We start from the raw sequence: 21,823 nt of genomic DNA, 5'->3' as shown, positions 1-21,823 counted from the left end.
GTTCCTCATTCTATTTTCTTTACTTATTTTCAGGGAATCAAAAATGTCAGAAAAATGATGTTTTTACAGATACAAGGATCACTCAAGTTCACTGCTACTGTCTCACCTTTCTCTCAATTTTCTCATCTTATGAAGACAGCATCACCCTTGTCCTCAAGTTAGCAAAGTGGCCAGATTCACTATATCACAGAATGTCCTTTTTAGTTTTATACCCTTTTATACCCAAATGCTTTCCACCACACTGCTGCCAATTTCATAAAAGTATATATGTAAGCTAACTATTAGTTCCCCTCTTCTAAAACAATATGATTCTCTTGACTAAAACTTGCATTTAAGTTCTCATATTCCAGATAAGGTCCCATTGCAACAAGTGTTTGTGATTTCTTGGTATATTTACTTATGTTAAAAATTCTCAAGTTTACTCTCTAGTGCATGCTTAAAGCATTTTATATGGATCTCTAAGAACCTAAGTCTTATTTGGAATCCCCTTCTCAAGAACGCCAAGGAGTTCTCACTGAGGTTCTTCCTGATGCACTCCAACTGCTCCCCCAGAACACCTAACCTAACAGCTCTTCTATTTCTTGATATATTTTCCTTGGTGGGTGGAATATGCTCCCATGGCTCCAGCTACCAATGCAATAATGATTTTCAGTCTTTATCACTAGTCTCAAGCTCTGACCTAAAGGCCAGACCCTATTTCCACTTCTACATTCCACAGGCACCTCAAACCCAACAGGTCCAAGAAAAAATCCTTCCCAACTCCTCCTCCTCCAATCAAGCAAATAAATCAACTGCTCTGACTTCCGTTTTTGTGTTATCACTGGCATTATCCCTGCCCCAGCTGACAAAGCTGGAAGCTTGCGAGTTGTCCTCCACAGATAAGCACTTGGGTATTTACACACTAATGGTACCAGAAAGAGAACTAAGAATGTATCATTTCACAGAGACATATCTCAGAAAAAACAGTAGTCAGACTTCTATTTCTGCAAGGTATGCTCATTTATATAGATGTGAAAATTATGGCATCAATATGCTCTCAAGTAACAAAGACCCACTCACTTGGCTTGATTACACTACTTTACGCAAAAGGAATAAAACTGAAAAAGAACAAAAGAATGGGAAAAACATTGACTACACTCAACCCACCTGCACAATAGGAGCCCCGATCCCTCCATTGAGCCAAACCCAGTGAAGAGTAGGGATCACTCCATAGCCCGAAACAGAACAGAAGATGACGGAACGGAGCCTCTGCCACTGCTGTGTGAGGTAATTGGGATGAATCTGCGCAAAGAACACTGCCAGGATCATAGCAAGCACTGTGATCAGGTACACTTGGCGCCAATACTAGAACAAAAGGAAATCAGATTCTATTAACGATAAGGAAAGAAAAAGAGTAATTTTGGCCAGGACATTATACATTCCAAACTCTATGTACTTGGTATTTTCATTTCTAAACATGATTACCTTCCTTCCTTAAAACAATGCATGTCCCATACAACTGTCAGGTTTCCTAGGATGACAAACCCAATTCCAAGGTGGGCTGGCAGAGGACACACTTATTCATGCAAAAGCATTTTCTGAGTACCTATCCTATGCCAGGGACAATTTAAGTCCTGTAGAAACAAAGATGACTATGACATGGCCTCTCCCAGTGGGTGAGCTCATAGACTATCGGGGGGCAGACATGTAAACAAATGATTATAATCTAACAGTACTGTAACTGAGTTATAAACAGAATGTTATAGAACCACAGAAGAGGGAGCAATTAATGTTACCTGGAGAAGCTAAAAAAATGCTTTACAGAGGAGATGGCAGCTAAGCTGGGTCCTAAGGAATACATAAGATTTTGTGGGAGACGGAGCTCTCAAGGAAAAGAAACAGCACATGCAGCAGGAAAGCTCTGAGAACAGAGGCTGAAAGGCAGGTATATTGTCAAGCTAAGTATTTGGACCTTTACCATGTTGGCAATGGGGGAATAGCAGAGTTCTTCTTCTGCTTATTTTTGCTGAGAGATTTGCCTTGAGCTAACGTCCATGCCAATCTTCTGCTATTTTTTAGTATGTGGGCCGCGAGAACAGCATGGCCACTAACAGAGTGGTATAGGTCTGCATCTGTGAACCAAACCCAGGCCACCAAAGTGGAACACGCTGAATTTAACCACTAGGCCACTGGGGCTGGCCCAATGACAAGGTTCTTTAAGAATGAGATGACATCGTTGTTTTTCAAATTGACTTATTAGAAATATAATTCTGAGATCAGTGTAAAAAAAGAAAGAGGTGACAGGAAGCCAGCTAGAAGATATTAGAATAATTGATTCAAAGAGAGAATGGGGAGCTTGGACTCTTGTTGAACAATGAAGGCAGATGTAAACACCAGATTCAGGAAGACATTTTTGCAATAAACTAAAGTCTTAATTGTTGACCAGGTATGTCAGAGGGCAGTAGAGGATGTCTTAACTGGTTCTAGGACGAGAGGCTTCGACTAATGCAGCGAATGAACAAAGATGATCCAGGTGTGCCGTCTGGGTTGGGGAGAGAGAATGCGGAAGCGTGAAAGAAAGTTCATTTTAAAATGTATTAAGTTTGAAGGGCTTAGAGAATATTTAGGTACCTAAATGGGCAGTTGAAGAGCTGGTCTTCAAGCTCAAAAGTTAGTATCACACGGGACAGAGTTCTTAACCTGGTCTCCAAGGACTTCTGTGGGGCTATTAGCTTCTTGAAATCACACGTCAAAGTGTTTGGTTAGTTTGTGCCCAAATGAGTACATCCTCCTGGATGAGGGTCCACAGGTTTCGAACCCATTCTCAAAGCAGCCTGTGTTCCTTAAAAGGCAAAGAGCCACCACAGCAACTGAATATTTAGAAATTATTAAATACCAGAGGGAAGACAATTTTTCCTTTAATTGCTCCTGGACTGTATTACTCCAGTAGCTCTCTTTCCTTTCTAATCTACCTTAGACTTCTAGCGTAAGTGTCTCACTAGTCTTTTTGATTATCAGATATGTTTAGGAAGGGGTAAACAGAAAACAGGCTTCAGAGAAATATAGAATAAGATCAGCAAAATAATTCAAGTATTACATGACTGCACTCACAAGCTCCTAGTTATCGCATGTTCCCTGTAAGTTTTTTAAAGATGTAAACAGTTTTATACAAAATGAACAAGTTGTGAAAGTTCAGCAGACATGAGTAGAGTTTACAACTGAAATCCAATCAATCTAAAACAAAGTTAATTGCATATGTATTTAATTATATGCTTATGTTTCAAAGTAATTAGGCCTAAAAAGCAAATGGGTCATGTGTAAGAGGCTACAATTAATAATGCTCTTACATTCAAAACAAATTTATGATTTTTCTCTTTGTTAGTTTTACACTCCAGCTATGTTGACAGTTTTCTCTGTTACTGTGTAGAGACAAAGGTCCTACTTAAGAATTCCCAATAGTTAGAGGATACTGCATGGCAGGAAACAAAGGCTGTGGATGATGACTTGGAGCACTGCTACATGGAGAGGGCTCAGGGAGGACAGGCTCTATTCCTTTTGAAGAGGACTACAAGTAACTAGTAGGTATACTAGTAGTCCCTGAGAGAGCAGCTCACTCTTGGCTCTGAAAGGGAAGGAACTAAAAGGACAAAAGAAAACAAAAAGCGTATGGCAGGAGAGCAGGAGGAAAAGAGCAGGGTTGATGGAGACTTTCTGAATGGGAGGGCCTGAGGTGTACTGAGCCCCCGGGAAGACTCAGTGTGCCTTCTTGGCTGGGACATGAGGTGATGAGGTAGGTGGTTATATTCCACAGCTTGGCTGGCCAACATTTTTAGGTCAGGTACTTTATAATCTGATCATAGTGTTTCAAATGCTGCTTTGCACAAGGCAAAAACTGACTTTTGTGACAGGGTCAGAAAGCAGAGTTGATCTAGAACTCAGAACAGACACATATTTATTAAAGATACTACCCATCTGGTCTGTCTCTAGGCCTACCTCCAACTATAAGACTAAGGAAAGGAAAACATATTTCTTACAGAAGAATACAGGTCAACACACTCACAGATATACCTTCCTTTATTTTATTTGACTGAGAGTGGAATAAAAGAAGGAAAATGGAAAGCAGAAGCCAGCAATGTAATTTTATTAAGCACTACCTTTGTTTAACTTCAACTCTACAAACACAAAAATAAAAGATATGTAATGCGCGTCTGAGGAACCATGTAGCTATATGAATTTAGTGGAAATATTAAAATTTAATGTTTACATTAAGTTACAGAAAATAACTTTATACATATTCCAATGGAAAATTAGTAAAATGGGGCTGGTCCCGTGGCCAAGTGGTTAAGTTCGCATGCTCCGCTTTGGCGGGTCACGGTTTCACTGGTTTGGATCCTGGGCGTGGACATGGCACCACTCATCAAGCCATGCTGAGGCGGCGTCCTACATGCCACAACTAGAAGGACCCATAACTAAAATACACAACTATGTACTGGGGGGATCCAGGGAGAAAAAGCAGAGGGGAAAAAAAAAAAAAAGACTGGCAACAGTTGTTAGCTCAGGTGCCAATCTTTAAAAAAAAAAAAAAAGAAAATTAGTAAAATGAGTATGGAACTGATAACAGACGTTAGAGATCACAGAGCCTTTTTGAAAAATGAGCTTATGCCTATACAAGACTCTTCTATTTCTTCTATAAGTTAATTATGTGCTTATTCAGAAGTTCAAAGGAACCACAGCAAGAAAACCCAAGACCTACATGAAAGGTAGAATGGAAAATGTTGTAAGTCACTTACATTATTACAATAAAACGCATAAAATACTCCGGAGACATAGCAGCCCAGTATTCCAATAGAAATTCCTGCATAATCTAATGCCATCCATCTTCGACAAGTTTTTTCTGATCGATGGCAGGAGAAAAGATGATAACCCACAGAGCAAAGCATACAGACCTATGGAAAATAAAACAAATCTTAGCAAAAGGAAACAAAAAGAAATGAAAGGCAACTCACATGTGATGTTCAGGCAAGTGGTTAGGTTGAGCCCAGGCTTTGCAGCCAACAGTCCCGGGCTTGAGTTCTAGCTTTGTGCCTTAAGAGTCAGACAAGCTATGCCATTTCTCTAAGCCTCAGTTTCCTCAGGAGTGAAATGGGGATACAATTGTAAAAAAAACAAATTTAAAATGATAGGTATTTTCTAACAAAAATTTTAAATGAATAGCACAGTAGTGGGAAGATTACACAATATAAATGTTTTTAAAATATCAACTGAAGCTTGTTTTGATCCATGAATAACCTTCCTTTTTAAAAAGTACTTACTACAGAAGTAATATATGTCCTTAAAAAAAAATCAAAGAACACAGAATTGTATGATGTAAAAAAATAAGCCCCTCCTACTCAATCTATTCCCCAGCACTAGCCGCTAATGACATTTGTTATGTGTCCTCCCAGATACTTTCAACAAACATACCAAACACCTATGATACAGAAGTCTACACACATACACACACAAACACACTATAGATACTTTTTAAAATGAATCAAATGGAATCACATTTTATATTCTGCTTTGCAATTTGCTTTTTTCACTTAAAGACTTTTCATGTCTGTAGGAGACATCATTGTATAGAGTTTACTTTTAAGTTATAAATTAAATATGACTTTGTTGTGCCAAGAAAAAATAATAATGACTTATGCTGATTTTATATGTTGCCAAATCGAGAGCAAAGCTAATCTGACTCATCAGCTCCTCTGAAGATTTATAAGGTTTCTATGGCTGAACTCCCCTCCAGCCATTAAATAAATGCCTGCCATGTATCATGTACTGGGGATACAAAGATGAAACTTTTACTCTCAAAGAGATTTTCCTGAGACAAGTAAACAAATGGTGATGTAGGAAGTCCAGTAAGAACAATCAGCACAGAGCACAATTAGAAAATAGAGGAGGGAGGGTCCTGGGTCTGTGGGTGTATGTGTACATTTTGGGGGTGGGAACGGTGGGAGGAAAGGAGCTCCATAGAAAAGTTGCCACCTGAGCGGGATCTTAAAAGGTTGATCTGGCATTTATCAAGGACACAAATAAAGCTGTGCCCATGTTTACTGGAGGTCGACAGAAAAAGTAGCATATTGAGAAACAGAACCATTAAGGAATGTCAAGCAGCCTTCTTCATGATACAACTATGAAAAGTCCTACACATCAAGGAGTTTTTTTTTTTTCATTTTTTTTTAATTGAGTTAATGATAGGTTACAATCTTGTGAAATTTCAATTGTACATTAATGTTTGTCACTTATGTTGTAGGTGCACCACTTCACCCTTTGTGCCCACTCCCCACCCCACCTTTCCCCTGGTATCCACTAAACTGTTCTTGGTCCATAGTTTTAAATTCCTCATATGAGTGGAGTCATACACAGATTATCCTTCTCTTGCTGGCTTATTTCACTTAACAAAATTCCCTCAAGGTCCATCCATGTTATTGCAAATGGAATGATTTTGTTCTGTTTTACAGCTGAGTAGTATTCCATTGTATATATGTACCACATCTTCTTTATCCATTCGTCTGTTGCTGGGCACTTAGGTTGCTTCCATGTCTTGGCTATTGTAAACAGTGCTGCAATAAACATTGGGGTGCATAGGACTTTTGAGATTGCTGACTTCAAGCTCTTTGGATAAATACCCAGTAGTGGGATGGCTGGATCGCATGGTAGTTCTATTTTTAATTTTTTGAGGAATCTCCATACTGTTTTCCATAGTGGCTGCACCAGTTTGCATTCCCACCAGCAGTGTATGAGGGTTCCTTTTTCTCCACAACCTCTCCAACATTTGTTGCTATTATTTTTAGATATTTTTGTCATTCTAATGGGTGTAAGGTGATATCTTAGTGTAGTTTTGATTTGCATTTCCCTGATGATCAGCGATGATGAGCATCTTTTCATGTGCCTATTGGCCATCAGTATATCTTCCTTGGAGAAATGTCTGTTCATGTCTCCAGCCCATTTTTTGATTGGGTTGTTTGATGTTTTGTTGTTGAGTTGCGAGAGTTCTTTATATATTATGGATATTAAGCCTTTGTCAGATATATGACTTGCAAATATTTTTTCCCAGTTAGTGGGTTGTTTTTTTGTTTCAATCCTGTTTTCATTTGCCTTGAAGAAGCTCTTCAGTCTGATGAAGTCCCATTTGTTTATTCTTTCTATTGTTTCCCTTCTCTGAGAAGGCATGGTGTCCGAAGAGATCCTTTTAATACTGATGTCAAAGAGTGTACTGCCTACGTTTTCTTCCAGAAGCCTTATGGTTTCAGGTCTCACCTTTAGGTCTTTGATCCATTTTGAGTTTATTTTGGTGAATGGTGAAAAAGAATGGTCAATTTTCATTCTTTTACATGTGGCTTTCCCGTTTTCCCAGCACCATTTGTTGAAAAGACTTTCTTTTCTCCATTGTATGCCCTCAGCTCCTTTGTCAAAGATAAGCTGTCCAAAGATGTGTGGTTTTATTTCTGGGCTTTCAATTCTGTTCCATTGATCTGTGCACCTGTTTTTGTACCAGTACCATGCTGTTTTGATTACTGTAGCTTTGTAGTATGTTTTGAAGTCAGGGATTGTGATGCCTCCCGTTTTGTTCATTTTTCTCAGGATTGCTTTAGAAATTCGGGGTCTTTTGTTGCCCCATATGAATTTTAGGATTCTTTGTTCTAATTCTGTAAAGAATGTCATTGGGATTCTGATTGGGATGGCGTTGAATCTGTAGATTGCTTTAGGTAGAATGGACATTTTAACTATGTTTATTCTTCCAATCCATGTACATGGAATGTCTTTCCATCTCCTTATGTCGTCATCCAATTCTCTCAGAAAGGCCTTGTAATTTTCATTATATAGGTCCTTCACTTCCTTAGTTAAATTTACCCCAAGGTATTTTATTCTTTTTGTTGTGATTGTGAATGGTATTGTATTCTTGAGTTCTTTTTCTGTTGGTTCATTACTGGAGTATAGAAATGCTACTGATTTATGCAAATTGATTTTATACCCTGCAACTTTGCTGTAGTTGTTGATTACTTCTAACAGTTTTCCAATGGATTCTTTGGGGTTTTCTATATATAAGATCATGTCGTCTGCAAACAGCAAGAGTTTCACTTCTTCCCTCCCTATTTGGATTCCTTTTATTCCTTTTTCTTGCCTGATTGCTCTGGCCAGGACCTCCAGTACTATGTTAAATAAGAGTGGTGACAGAGGGCATCCTTGTCTCGTTCCTGTTTTCAGGGGGATGGCATTCAGTTTTTGCCCATTGAGTATGATGTTGGCTATGGGTTTGTCATATATGGCCTTTATTATGTTGAGGTAGTTTCCTTCTATGCCCATTTTGTTCAGAGTTTTTATCATAAATGGCTGTTGGATCTTGTCAAATGCCTTCTCTGCATCTATTGAGATGATCATGTGGTTTTTATTCCTCAGTTTGTTGATGTGGTGTATCACGTTGATTGATTTGCGGATGTTGAACCATCCCTGTGTCCCTGGTATGAATCCCACCTGATCCTGATGTATGATTCTTTTGATGAATTGCTGAATTCTGGTTGCCAAAATTTTGTTTAGAATTTTTGCATCTATGTTCATCAGTGATATTGGCCTGTAGTTCTCTTTTTTCGTGGTGTCCTTGTCAGGTTTTGGTATCAGCGTGATGTTGGTCTCATAGAATGTGTTAGGAAGTGTTCCATCTTCCCTAATTTTTTGGAATAGCTTGAAAAGGATAGGTATTAAATCCTCTCTGAACGTTTGGTAGAATTCCCCAGGAAAGCCATCTGGTCCTGGGGTTTTATTCTTTGGGATGTTTTTAATTGCTGTTTCAATCTCTTTCCTTGTGATCGGTCTGTTCAAATTGTCTTCTTCTTCTTGAGTGAGCTTTGGGAGATTGTAGGAGTCCAAGAATTTATCCATTTCCTCTAGGTTATCCATTCTGTTGGCATATAGTTTTTTGTAGTATTCTCTTATAATCTGTTGTATTTCTGCAGAGTCTGTTGTTATTTCTCCTCGCTCACTTCTGATTTTGTTTATTTGAGCTTTCTCCCTTTTTTTCTTTGTAAGTCTGGCTAGTGGTTTGTCAATTTTATTTATCTTCTCAAAAAACCAGCTCTTTGTCTCATTGATCCTTTCTACTGCCTTTTTCGTTTCAATAGTATTTATTTCTGCTCTGATTTTTATTATTTCTCTCCTTCTGCTGACTTTGGGCTTCATTTGTTCTTTTTTCTCCAGTTCAGTTAGGTGTGCTTTAAGGTTGCTTACTTGTTAAGATGTGCCTGTATTGCGATGAATTTTCCTCTTAATGCAGCTTTTGCTGTATCCCATATGAGTTGGTATGGCATGCTATCATTTTCATTTGTTTCCAGGTATTTTTTTATTTCTTCTTTAATTTCTTCAATGATCCATTGCTTGTTCAGTAGTGTGTTGTTTAGTCTCCACATCTTTGTGCCTTTCTCAGCTTTTTTCTTGTAATTAATTTCTAGCCTTATAGCACTATGATCGGAGAAGATGCTTGTTATTATTTCAATTTTTTTAAATTTGTAGAGGCTTGCCTTGTTTCCCAACATATGGTCTATCCTTGAGAATGTTCCATGTGCACTTGAGAAGAATGTGTATTCAGCTCTTTCAGGGTGAAGTGATCTATATATGTCTATTAAGTCCAATTGTTTTAGTTTTTCATTTAGCTCCACTATTTCCTTGTTGATTTTCTGTCTGGATGATCTGTAAATTGATGTGAGTGGGGTGTTGAGGTCCCCTACTATTATTGTGTTGTTTTTAACATCTTCCTTTAGGTCTGTTAATAGTTGCTTTATGAATCTTGGTGCTCCTGTGTTGGGTGCATAGATATTTATAAGCGTTATTTCTTCTTGATGAAGTGTCCCTTTGATCATTATATATTGTCCCTCTGTGTCTCTCTTTACCTGTCTTATTTTGAAATCCACTTGGTCTGATAGAAGAATTGCAACACCTGCCTTTTTTTCCTTGCTATTTGCTTGAAGTATTGTCCTCCACCCCTTCACCCTGAGTCTGTGTTTGTCCTTGGGGCTGAGGTGTGTTTCCTGGAGGCAGCAAATTGTTGGATCGTGTCCTTTAATCCATTTTGCCACTCTGTGTCTTTTTATTGGAGAGTTCAATCCGTTCACATTGAGAGTGATTATTGATGCATGTGGACTTAATGCTGTCAATCTGTCGCTCATTATCTTGTTTTCCTGCATTTCTTTTCCTGTTTGCTTTAAACTACCCATTTAATACTGCAATTTCTTATGCTGGGTTTCTTAGATTTTTCCTTATTTATGATTTGTAACTCTGTTCTGTACTTTATTGTAGTGTCTACCTTGAAGTTTGTATTTAGAATCTCGTGTATAATATAGTCTATTCTCTGGTGGTCTCTTACTTACTTGACCAATACTGATTTAGACCCTTTGCTCTTCCCCTCCTAAATAGTTATTTTCATTTTTTATTCCAACTCGTCTTATTAATTTGTAGTTAGAGTGATAAGATCGTCCTTGCTTTGGTAGTTTCCTTATTTTTACCCTAATGCTATAGTTGAATATTTGCTATCCTATTCTGGTTCTATCCATCGGTCACCCTAGTTTGTGGATTGTGTCCCCTTTCTCCCTTTTTTCTTTTTTCAGGTATGAGAGCCTTCTTGAGGATTTCTTGTAATGGAGGGCTTTTGGTTACAAATTCCCTTAACTTTTGTTTGTCTGGAAAAGATTTAATTTCTCCCTCATATCTGAAGGATATTCTTGCTGGATAGAGTATTCTTGGCTGAAGATTTTTATCCTTTAAAGCTTTGAATATGTCACTCCATTCTCTCCTAGCTTGTAGGGTTTCTGTAGAGAAATCCACTGACAGTCTGATAGGGGCTCCTTTATAGGTTATTCTCTTTTTTTTTCTTACTTCCCTGAGTATTTTTTCCTTATCTTTCCTTTTTGCCAATTTTACTACCATGTGCCTTGGGGTAGCTTTTTTACATTGACAAATCTAGGAGATCTAAAACCCTCCTCTACACTCATTTCTCCGTTGATCCCTAGATTTGGGAAGTTCTCTTCAATAATTTCGTTAAGCACACTTTCTGCTCCATTTTCCTTTTCCATATTCTCGGGAATTCCTATGATCCTTATGTTCTTACTCCTCATTGAATCCATTATCTCTCGGAGTTTTTCCTCATTTTTTTTAATTCTTAGTTCTCTTTCTTCCTCAGTCTGGAGCCATTCAGCCTGTTTATCTTCAATTATGTTAATCTGCTCTTCTATGGTGTCTACACGGGCATGCAGGGAATCCGTATTCTGTTTTATCTGGTCCATTGTGTTTTTCATCTCGAGTAATTCTGTTTGAGTCTTCTTTACGATTTCACACTCTTTTGTGAAGTAACTCCAGAACTCGACTTGTTTCTCTTTCTCTCTACCTCATTGAGTTTTTTGATTATAGCTGCTCTGAACTCATTATCACTTAGTTTACCTAATTCCAAGTCCTCAGGACTTAATTCTATGTTTTTATTGTTTTCCTTCTGGTCTGGGGCTTTTATAAATTGCTGGATGGTAGAGGAGCGGTTTTTTCACATGGTGGTAGAATTCGGTTGCAGTTACAGCCTGTCGCCACTAGATGGGGGTCGAGAGCCACGTGTTATGAGCTCTCCGCCTTGGGGCAAGATGGCTGCGCCCACTGGCTTTGCCGGGGTGGAGGGGCTGTTACTCACACGCGCCGGTCTGGGTTCAGATCAGTTCTGTTCTCTGGTCTCCCAAGGCCCTTGATTTATAGGGTCCCCGCAGACGGAAGCTTTTCCCCCGTCAGCGGGTCTCCACTGAATCAGGGGCAGGAGGCCTGGATGATCCCCCGTCGCGCGGCCCCTCCCCCGCTCCTTCCCGACCTGCGCCACAGCAATCACAGACTCTAGGGGAGGGAGCATGTTCTCTCCTACCTTTCCAGTGCCTCCGAGGCTGTAAGTAGGGTTTATGATCTCCGCCTTCTTGGTATTGTAGGTCTCTAACGAGCTGGCATTATGTTTATTCTCTGAAATTCAGTTCTTCCAATCTTTTGTTGTATTTTGGAGGGGAGAGAATCCTGGGTCAGCTCACCCCGCCATTTTGCTCCGCCCCTCTCCCACATCAAGGAGTTTTAACATCAATATTATGGGCTAGGTGTGATACTAGGGAAGACTTTAAGTTCACCCTTACGGAAAGGCTGAGATGGAGGTTACAGGAGTAGCCCTGGGGAGCCATGACAAGAGCCTATACTAAGCCAGTGATAGTGGGGGTGTAAAAATGGGACAGAAGTAGGTCAAACTGATAAACATTTTGTAAGCAACTGCTAAGGCAGAAAAATGATCCTCTAGCTATTCTATAGTCTGGGCATGAAACAATCCTAATCAGTCCCCACAGCCTCAAAATCGACAATCAAAACAACGTACCTAGACACAACCTTATTTCTTCATCCACTAAAACTCTTATTGGTCTGTGGCTTTGGCTACTAAAATATAGGTCCGAGTTTATTGACGCAATTAAACATAACTCCAAGAAGCTTGGTTATCTGTTTTCTCAGATTATCCTTGAGATTAAATACAGAAAATCCAGAAAACATCAAGGTCTATACTCTCATTGACAGAAAAACATCTCACTGTCACCAGGTTGAATGACACAAAACAGCCAGCAGAGGTGACCACAGCTCAGACGTAGGCAGGCAGGTGTGAGGCAGCTGTGCATAAACAAACATCTGGAGAAATTTTAACCCAAATGTCAGATATGGTTACCTCTGGGAAGTGGAATTTCAAGTGACTTTTACTTTCTTCCATACACTTTTTTGTTTGCTTGAATTTCTACATGAGTATATCTTACAGCAATAATAACAAACAACAATAAAGCTAATATCATTGTGAAAGGAAAATAAAAGAGGAAAGAGAAAAATTATAGTATCAAAAGGAAAGTTATTCACAGTGTTAAGAGAGTACACGGAGCTTTTAAAAAGTTAATCTATATATGTTCTGTGTTAAAAGGGATGCACTATTAGAACTCCTTAACAAACTTGCTGAAAAATTATCTGGCAAACTGAGTATGTTTCAGTTTTCTGGGAAGTTTCCTTCTGTAGATTAGCTCACTCCCTCAAGCAGACAGATAATGATCATGCTATGAGCTCCTTGGCATGATAACCAAACACCTCAGGATCTGGCTCCTGCCTATCTCCCTAGCCTCATCTTCCTCCATTCTCCTAGGAGCCAACCACAAAGACCTGCAAGTCCAGAAAGCGCTAAGCTGTCTCTTGCTTCTGGGCCGTTACACAAACTACTTTTTCTGCTTAAATGCCCTGTCTCACTCTCCCTTCTGCCCTCCTACCTGGGTGACTTGATCTTTATGAAGGTTGGTTTTGTTTAGCCCTGTATTCCCAATGCCTAGCTTAGTGCCTGGCTGTAGAGAGGAGGCATTCAAGAAATATTTGCTGAACTGAATGTAAATGAACTGAATCCTGGGAAAGGCCTTAGGTTCTTCTATTCTCTAAGATAGAAAGACCTCTGGGAAAGTTCAAAACCCCTGAAATTACATTCTACTATTCAGAATGTACTCTATTAATGTGGTTGGCAGGAAAGCACTGAACATATAAAGTGGGTAGAAGTGAAAAAAGAAACAATGTTGTGTCTTTTAAAAATTAAATGTAAATTAATATTAATATATATTTATGGTTTACCATGCTGCCTGCTAACTCTAAGAATTTGGGAAAATTGGGTAAACAAGTTATAAACATAATTTAATAAAAATAAAAATAGTATTTTTAAGTAGAGAAGATGTACTCATTTGTCTTTAGCAAGTTGTACAACATATAACAGAAAGATCACTGTGCTAGCAGTTCCGAAAATGGGATTTTATTGTCCTGCTGAATAATCCTGGGCAAGTCACTGTAACACTTCGGGAGTTTCTTCATTGGCAGTTTTTTAACTATTTCATCTTTTCAGTTTTGCAATGCATTGTTTTCTTAGGCCAATATGAATATTAATATGCATTCCCTGAACTAACATCAGCTGTGGCTGGGTAGTGAAGGGATGAAGGGCAGGCCTAGGGGTGAGAGGAAAACACGTGGGATTCTCAAAGTAGATAGCATCCATATAACCCAAAGTAGAGTATAAACCAGCTTTGCTTATTAGTAATTATTAAGAGCATTTAGTCTACGATAAGATACATATAAAAATTTAACTATAAAGAGATTGACTCATTTCTATTTTAAAACTAGAGCCTGGGGACAGCCCAGTGGTGTAGTGGTTAAGTTCGTGTGCTCCACTTTGGTGGCCTGGGGTTCATGGGTTTGGATCCCAGACACGGACATAGACATTGCTTGTCAAGCCATGCAGTGGTGGCATCCCACATACAAAATATAGAGGAAGACTGGCACAGATGTTAGCTCAGTGACAACCTTTCTCACCAAAAAAAAAAAAGGAACCCAAAGATAACTGGAGACAGATTCTAAGAGATGTTCAGGCTCCAATCAGGACAAAAATTAAACCTGAGAAAGAGTATACTTTACAAATACTTAAAGGAAAAATAATTTTCTAATGATAACACAAAAATACAGAATACTCTTTCCCTCAAAGAAATTAAAATATTACTCCAGAAACTATTACAAAAAAAGGGGAAGATGTTATCAATATGTCTCTTGGTCGTTTAACTCCAAAGTTTTAATGTAAGTCAAATGATGAAGGTCTGAAACTAAATGATACATAATGAAAGCAACACCTATGCAGCTGACTTCTCCATCTGCCTCTCAAACAAAGGAGCAACAGAAGGGGGATGATAGCTTTTTCTTTTTGTTTTTATATTTCTGTACTCTCTGCATTTTTTTAAGTTTAAAAATGTTAACAGGATTTTGGTCCACATTTGTTTTCTTTAGAATTGTCTGAAAAACTATTAAATGTAACTTTTAAAGGCACTTTTACAGATCCCTGAAGAAAAATGAAAGTGTTAAGAAACTAACAAATATGAGAGGTAGAGAGGAGGAGAAACTGAAAACGTCTGAAACCAAGCAAGTGTAAATGGACCAAAGGAAATTAACATTAAAGCAATAGAAAAGATCAATACCAGCAAAATAAGACCTTAAAATTGGTATGGAAACAATAAATACAAATTGGAAAAAGATGAGAATCTTCCCAAACAAGTTTTAAGCAGAAACTAGTGTTCTACTTCAGCCAGAAAACAGAGTACAATCTTGTATCAATCTTAAAGTGAAGATGCCTAAAAATGGAAAGAGGAAAGGAAAGAAAGAAATGTTCTCAATCTTTAAACCTTACTGGATTTCAAATATACTCTAATAATAACATCCAAATATACTCTTATAAAGCATACTTTTGGTGCTTATATTATGAAAGAGAATAAGCTAACCTATATGCTATTTTGGGGCTCTTTAAATCAAGTGTCAGGTGTGAAATAAGGTCACTTGCCCAAGCTTGTCTGATTAAAGTTCTCTTTACCAATAATAATTAATGCTTGTGAAATGACCTACCTGGAAGCAGAAAAGACAAATAGAACAAATTACAAAATCTTCTCTGGATGCACTTGCCGAAGGTAACACAGATGTCATGTCATATATTCCCAGCGTGAAGAAGAGAAAGAAACCCAGCAAATGACTCCAGATGTTTACCGTCTCATTAGATAAAATAAACAAACTGGAAAACAAAAAACATGCAGATCAGATTCTATTGGCTCACTCACTGTCCCCATGTAAAAGGTTAGGGACAATTTTTGGGGGGTTATCTAATTGTAGCTACTTTAAGCCCTTAACTGTGTATTTCCTTTTCTAAATTTGATATACCATTTAATTAATCTTTCTTTAAGGTTTTCCACATCTCCACCAATCCTAGGATCTAAAGAGCTTTTTCGGTTCTCATTTCTGTTATCGTCTTTACCATTTCCTTCCTTGTATCAGAGTTACTTATGTGTAAATTCCATCTCATCCTCCAGCCTATCAACTCCCTGATGGCCGGCACGATTCATCTTTATGACACCACTGTTCAAGCACAGTGCCTTGTTCAGGTTAGATGCTAAATGTCTACAGACATGAATATGCAGAATAAAACTAGATGTTAGCTAGCATACTTTGATGGTCAATAATAGGTACCTGGAAACCTGCTAAGTATAAGGTTAGGCAAAACTTAAAATACCTTTTTAGTACTCGTTAAATGCAAAGTTAAATGAACTTGAGAGAAGCAGAATAAATACAAATTGATCCACTGGAAATGTCCTTTAAGATAGGCATGCTGGAATAACTTTGCTGTGGTTGTTTTGAAGCCAAAGCAGTTTCTAGGTAGCATGAGTTTATCCTTTCTAGGAACAACAGTAGTTACTTTTAATATCAGTACTATTTGCCTTCTTTCAAAATGCCCTGACTAACTGATTTGAGTTTAAATAGTCTTGGCAGCACAGAGTGTACCACCCGGACCAGGAGTCAAGAAGCTCACTGACCCTTCACCCCCACCCTCAGCAACAAATTAGCTCTGTGATCGTGAGCAAGTCACTTAACTTCTCTGGCTTCAGTTTTTTCAACTATAAAACAAGGGAGCTAGATCAGACACTACTACAAGTCTGTCCAGCTCCTTCCCTAATTTTGTGAAATGTTTCTCCAGCTGTGGATAGGACTCATCTGATTACTTATTGAAAGGTGATATCACGGCTAAAGATTAAAATTCCCTTTCACTTCTCTTGTAAAATCTTATCTTTTTGTTTAAACTAAGGTCTTTGACCATCACTGATTCAAAATCTATATTAGTAAGAATTATTGTATAACTCTGACCTACTGAATTTGCAGCAGTCATCATGGTTCTCACTTTCCCACGTCATAAACATAGCAGGGTATCACACTATCAAATGATCATCAAGCATAAAATGAACTGTATCGTAAACTTCAGGCTTTATCCTGTACAAGCATCAAATATAAAGACTACTTACATGGTGGGGGAAGGAATGTGGGAATATGAGGGAACACATCGAACCACAGGACTGTTTTGATAATCAACACTCTGCTCTGCCTATGGCCTCAGAACTTTTCATTTTGTGAAAGCCAGCATAACCTGATTTACTGAACTGAGAGGCACAGTCTTGGCAAGTTCTTTCCAACTAACAGAGCATTGGCAGAGCAGGTGTGACATACAAAACCTCTCCTTATATTCAAAATCTATCCTGGTTACTTTTTTTTGAGGAAGATTAGCCCTGAGCTAACAACATCTGCTGCCAATCCTCCTCTTTTTGCTGAGGAAGACTGGCCCTGAGCTAACACCTGTGCCCATCTTCCTCTACTTGATATATGGGACGTCTACCACAGCAAGGCCTGCCAAGCGGTGCCATGTCCAAACCCAGGATCCGAACTGGCGCACCCCAGGCCGCCGAAGCGGAGCGTGCGCACTTAACTGCTGCGCCACTGGGCCGGCCCCAGTCCTGGTTACTCTTGACAGCTAAAAAAAAGATAGGGCAAAAGCTGAACCTGGAAAAGATTAAGCTGGTGGGAAGAGTACTTGGAATAACATCCCTAATAGAGGATCTGTTCTTATTCTTTGAGGAGTTAGGCCCACACTCTGTTCAGCTTCAAAATCAGTAATCATCTTCTTCACCATCATCTGTTTTGCTTCAAAATCAATGATCATGATGATAACAAATCACCATTTATTGAGTGCTTATTAGGCACCAGGCCCTGTTAGCATTTTACATACATAATTTCATTTAATCCTTATTACTTTCTGAAGGAGATAGTGTGATTAGTCTCCTTTTCACAACTGAGGCAAACAAGGCTCAGAGAGGTTAACTTTTGCTCAAGGTTCCCCAGCTGTTAGGTGGCAGATCTGGACACCCAAATCTTTTTGACTCAACAGCTCAAGATCTAAAGCACTATATTTCATTTCTTGATCCATGAGATTTGGACCCTAACATCAGAATGCAGAGGACCACTGCTAGGTGGCTATAAAACATTTAAGGCAATTCACTACCTGCTCTATCCTTGTGGAACTCCACATCCACAGCAGGGTCCAGGTCTGATTTCTTGTGTAATAACTTGTGCATAAGAGGCAAGGGGGAGGAAAACAGTACTTAGGATTCAAATTGTGAAGTCCTGTGGGCCATCCATTGAAGCCAAGTAGGGATGGGCAGTGATGTCACCTTCTGACTGTGAGTCATAGAAACACTTTCAAGGTAGGGCAAAAGGAACAGGGGAAAGGCTACGCTGAAAAAGAAGATCAAGAATCAGATAATGCTTCTTGAGCAATTCAACAGCCCACATTTGCACTAGGGTTTGTCACTACAGTGACTGGGAGCTAACCAACATCTGTATCTTAATTCTCTTCAAGTGCGGTCCTGTATTTAAGTACATACACTGAGTTTCAACAGAAAGCTATTCTAAGAACCAGAACAATAATTTTTCAGTTTCTTTTTTTTAAACTCAGGCTTTCAAGGGACTCTTGGTTTTCAAGGTTTAGAAAATAAAGAAAATCCTTTCTTAGAGCTCTTAGAGATGCTTCTATAGTGCTCTGCTGGAGGGTGGTGCCCGTTATGGACTCTCTCTGCTTTAGTGCCTTTCCTACACAGAGTTTTTCACAATGCTTATTATGTAATAGTGTAATTATCTGGTTAATGTGTCACCCAGGCTAGACCTTAGCAGCTTCCTGAGAACAAGGGCCATGTCTGCTGTTCTTTGCACAACCTGGTATGGTGCGCGGCCCCTAGTATCAGCTGAATGAATGAATCAGGGGTTTCTGAATATATATATAGAGCACTATGAACTTGTTTCCTATTATACACGCATTTAACTGGTCCAAAACATTTGAATTTCGATGAGGCTGCTCTAAAAATGAACAAAGCTTAGGTATACACAGGGTCAAGTACGGCTCAGCCAGTGTCAGTGGGGTCACTGTCAGTGGGGTCAGTTCCAACATGTATCCCAATAAGCACCAAATGGAATAAAGAATGTAAAAGCCCTTTGTAAACAGCAAAGCGCCACACGAGAGTTGGCAATTATGGTCAGTGTTACCATCATTATCATGCCGTGGATCAAGTACCCCGGAGGGGTGGCGGGGGTGGGCGGGAGACAACAAGAGAAGAGAGGAGGCGGAAAGGGATGAAAGGGATGGGACAGCTGGAAAATGAGGGGCATGGAGAAAAGCGAGGAGAGCGGCAGGGAGACAAGACAAAAAGAGTGTAGGTGAGGAGGAGGGGCCGGGGGCCCGCCCCCCAGGCGAGCCCCGCGGAGGCGCCCAGACGGTACCTTTTGATACACAGCCTGGAGGGCAGGTAGGCCCGGTAGCCGTCGGTGATGTACGGGTTGTCCTTCAAGGACACGGGGATCTGCTCGTAGGTATAGAGGCGGATGCCGCGGGGCACCAGGACTGGCCAGTACTGGTAGCTGCCCAGCTCGATGTAATGCGCGCTCTTCAGTAGCTTCTGATGCATCCTTCCCCGCCGCCGCCGCTCCCCCGCTGGGAAGCTCCCCCAGGCGCCGCCTCCCCGGGGAGGGGGCTTCGTCGCCGCAGCCCCCGCCCCGGAGCCCGCGAACGCCGCGCGAGGTCCCACGGGCCCCGGCTTCCCAGGCCCGGCGCCGCACACCGACTGGCCCCAGCCGTCAGCGCCGCGGCGGCCCGGCGGCGTCGCAGCCCTCTCTGACGTCAGCACGCCGCGGCGGGCCCCGCCCTTCGGCCCGGGTCGGGCGGCGGAGCTGGGTTCCCGGCAGCGCGGACGCGGGGGTGAGCGGCTGCCGGTGCGGCGGCGTGGCCGGCGGAGACCCGAGTCTTCCCCGGCCGTGAGGAGAACGCAGGACGTGTGGGCGAATACAAGTGTTTTTTTCTTTTCCTGTTTTTCATTAGAAGCAATATTTGTTACATTTGGAAAAATCAGGTGCAAAGGAGAACTGGAGGGAAAATGAGAACTAGAGCTAACTCTTCACCGGTTACTTTATACTTGGAATCTCACACTTGGTGTCAGAAGGGACCTTCGAGGTTTTCTAAGCTAAGGTCAGTCCTTTGAAGTAGTTGGAAATACTAGAGGAAACCTACGCACGTGGAACATTTACCAAAATCGAGTGTACGCTGAGCCATAAAGCAAGCCCCAACACAGTCAAAACGCAGAAACCATTCCAAGTTATGTTCTCTGACCACGATAGAATTAAACCAGAAACCAACAGGACAACTAAAAATCCCCCAATGTCTGCAATGGAAACAAACCACTTTAAAGCATTTTATGGGTTGATGAAGAAATCTCAATGGAAATGAGAAAATTTATTGAACTCGATAGAGTGTACCAAAATTTGGGGTCCAGCTAATACAGTGCTTAAAGGAAAAGTTACAGCATTTTTCTTTCTGGCTATGAATTGTGATGTAAATGCTTACTGATAGTGGGGACAGGCACAAGTCAGTTTTGCATCCATTTACTTAGAATGCTTAACCCATTGTTTGTCCTACAGTAATCACTCATGATACCTATTATTATTGTTATTATGTTAGTAATATTGGTTGATGTTTGACAAGCCGTATGGCTTAGCGATTAAGTTCTGGGTTTTGAAGCTATACTACCTGGGTTTGAATTCTTGTTCAGTCATTTACCAGCTATGTGTCCTTGTGCAAGTCCTTAGCTCTTTGCGTCTCAGTTTTCTTATTGGTAAAAAAGGAATAATAACAGTACTTTGTGTTATGAGGATTAATGAGTGAATCCATGTAAGACTCTTAGAAAAATGCTAGGCATGTTGTTAGTACCCAACAAATGTTAGCTATTATTATTATTTTTCTTTTTGAGGAAGATTAGCCCTGAGCTAACATCCGCCACTAATCTTCCTCTTTTTTTTTGCTGAGGAAGATTGGTCCTGAGCTAACGTCTGTTCCCATCTTCCTCTATTTCATATGTGGGACGCCTGCCACAGCATGGCTTGATAAGTGGTGTGTAGGTCTACACCCGGGATCTGAACTGGCAAACTCCGGGCTGCTGAAGCAGAGCACATGAGGGCTGCTGAAGCAGAGCACGTGAACTTAACTGCTGCACCACCAGGCCGGCCCCAGTGTTAGCTATTATTAGTGTTCAAGGGAAGATATATTAATAGATGAAACTGGAAAGATAAATTGAGATATATCCTAAATGGACTTAAATGTCTTGTAAAACAATTGAGACTTTTTCATTAAGCCATGCAGCTAAAACTAATATTTGAGACCTTACTGTGTGCCCAGTATGTTATCTCTGCTGATGTACAGGTTACAGTGTACAGGGATTGTCACTTCCTGGTGGAGGATGATCATGCCTGGGAATGCCTGCCACTCCCGCAGACCCTTTCTGGGAGGCTCCTTCTGCATGTATTCTTGCTGGTACCACATGAAACTACCTTGTGGCCGCCGCTGACCCAAGGTGGATAAGTGGCCCATGGGATGTCCTGACACAAATGTCCATACCAGAGCAATGGTAATTAGCTTGACCAATCAGTTTCTTTCTTGGAAATTTGGCCGGGAGATGTGGGAGGAGAGCCTGTAGCCTGGTATTTGAAACAGAAGTAGAAAGATACCCCAAGATTATCAGAGGCAGAGAAAGTAACTGAGTTATGGTAATGGGGGGACACTAGAGTGAGGAACTAAGAATGGCAGCTGCTTTGATTTTCAACAATGTACCCATCAAACCTATTGCAAAAGGACTTCTGGACTGACTTCAATAATTTATAACCAATTCCAGTTTTCTCTAATTTGTTCGTGTGGTTTAATTTTTAAATTAAGCACTCTTTAATATTAAGCACTTCAAAAACCCCATTTATGAAATAAGTGAACAAATATGAAAAGATAGATATAGAACAATCATGTCTGAAGCCTAGAGAGAAAAAGAAGTCTACGGGTAAACAAATTGAAAGAGCT

The 21,823-nt window shown here is 40.1% G+C and overlaps 1 protein-coding gene across 6 annotated transcripts in view; it reads right to left on the bottom strand.

The window, feature by feature from the left end:
- Positions 1 to 19,587, bottom strand: part of PAQR3 (progestin and adipoQ receptor family member 3) — a 32,904-nt gene extending 13,317 nt beyond the window's left edge. For 3 of the 6 annotated variants that reach the window (XR_011502168.1, XM_070505575.1, XM_014836302.3), the window contains exons 1-4: positions 19,210 to 19,530; positions 15,466 to 15,628; positions 4,770 to 4,925; positions 1,147 to 1,344 (exon numbers count right to left, since the gene is read on the bottom strand). Coding sequence is in view for 5 of the 6 variants with exons in the window: in XM_070505575.1 (XP_070361676.1) it covers positions 1,147 to 1,344; positions 4,770 to 4,925; positions 15,466 to 15,628; positions 19,210 to 19,394 (702 nt within the window). In the remaining variant the exon portion in view is untranslated. Of the gene's footprint in view, positions 1 to 1,146; positions 1,345 to 4,769; positions 4,926 to 15,465; positions 15,629 to 19,209 lie in introns of all 6 variants that reach the window. The other 3 variants (XM_070505576.1, XM_014836305.3, XM_014836300.3) reach the window with 2 other exon arrangements.
- Positions 19,588 to 21,823: the final 2,236 nt, after the last annotated feature.

The sequence above is a fragment of the Equus asinus genome, chromosome 3, assembly GCF_041296235.1.
Source record: "Equus asinus isolate D_3611 breed Donkey chromosome 3, EquAss-T2T_v2, whole genome shotgun sequence".
NCBI lineage: Eukaryota > Metazoa > Chordata > Mammalia > Perissodactyla > Equidae > Equus > Equus asinus.
Note: the sequence above shows the minus strand (reverse complement) of the source record. Positions and strands in the feature narration are given on the sequence as shown.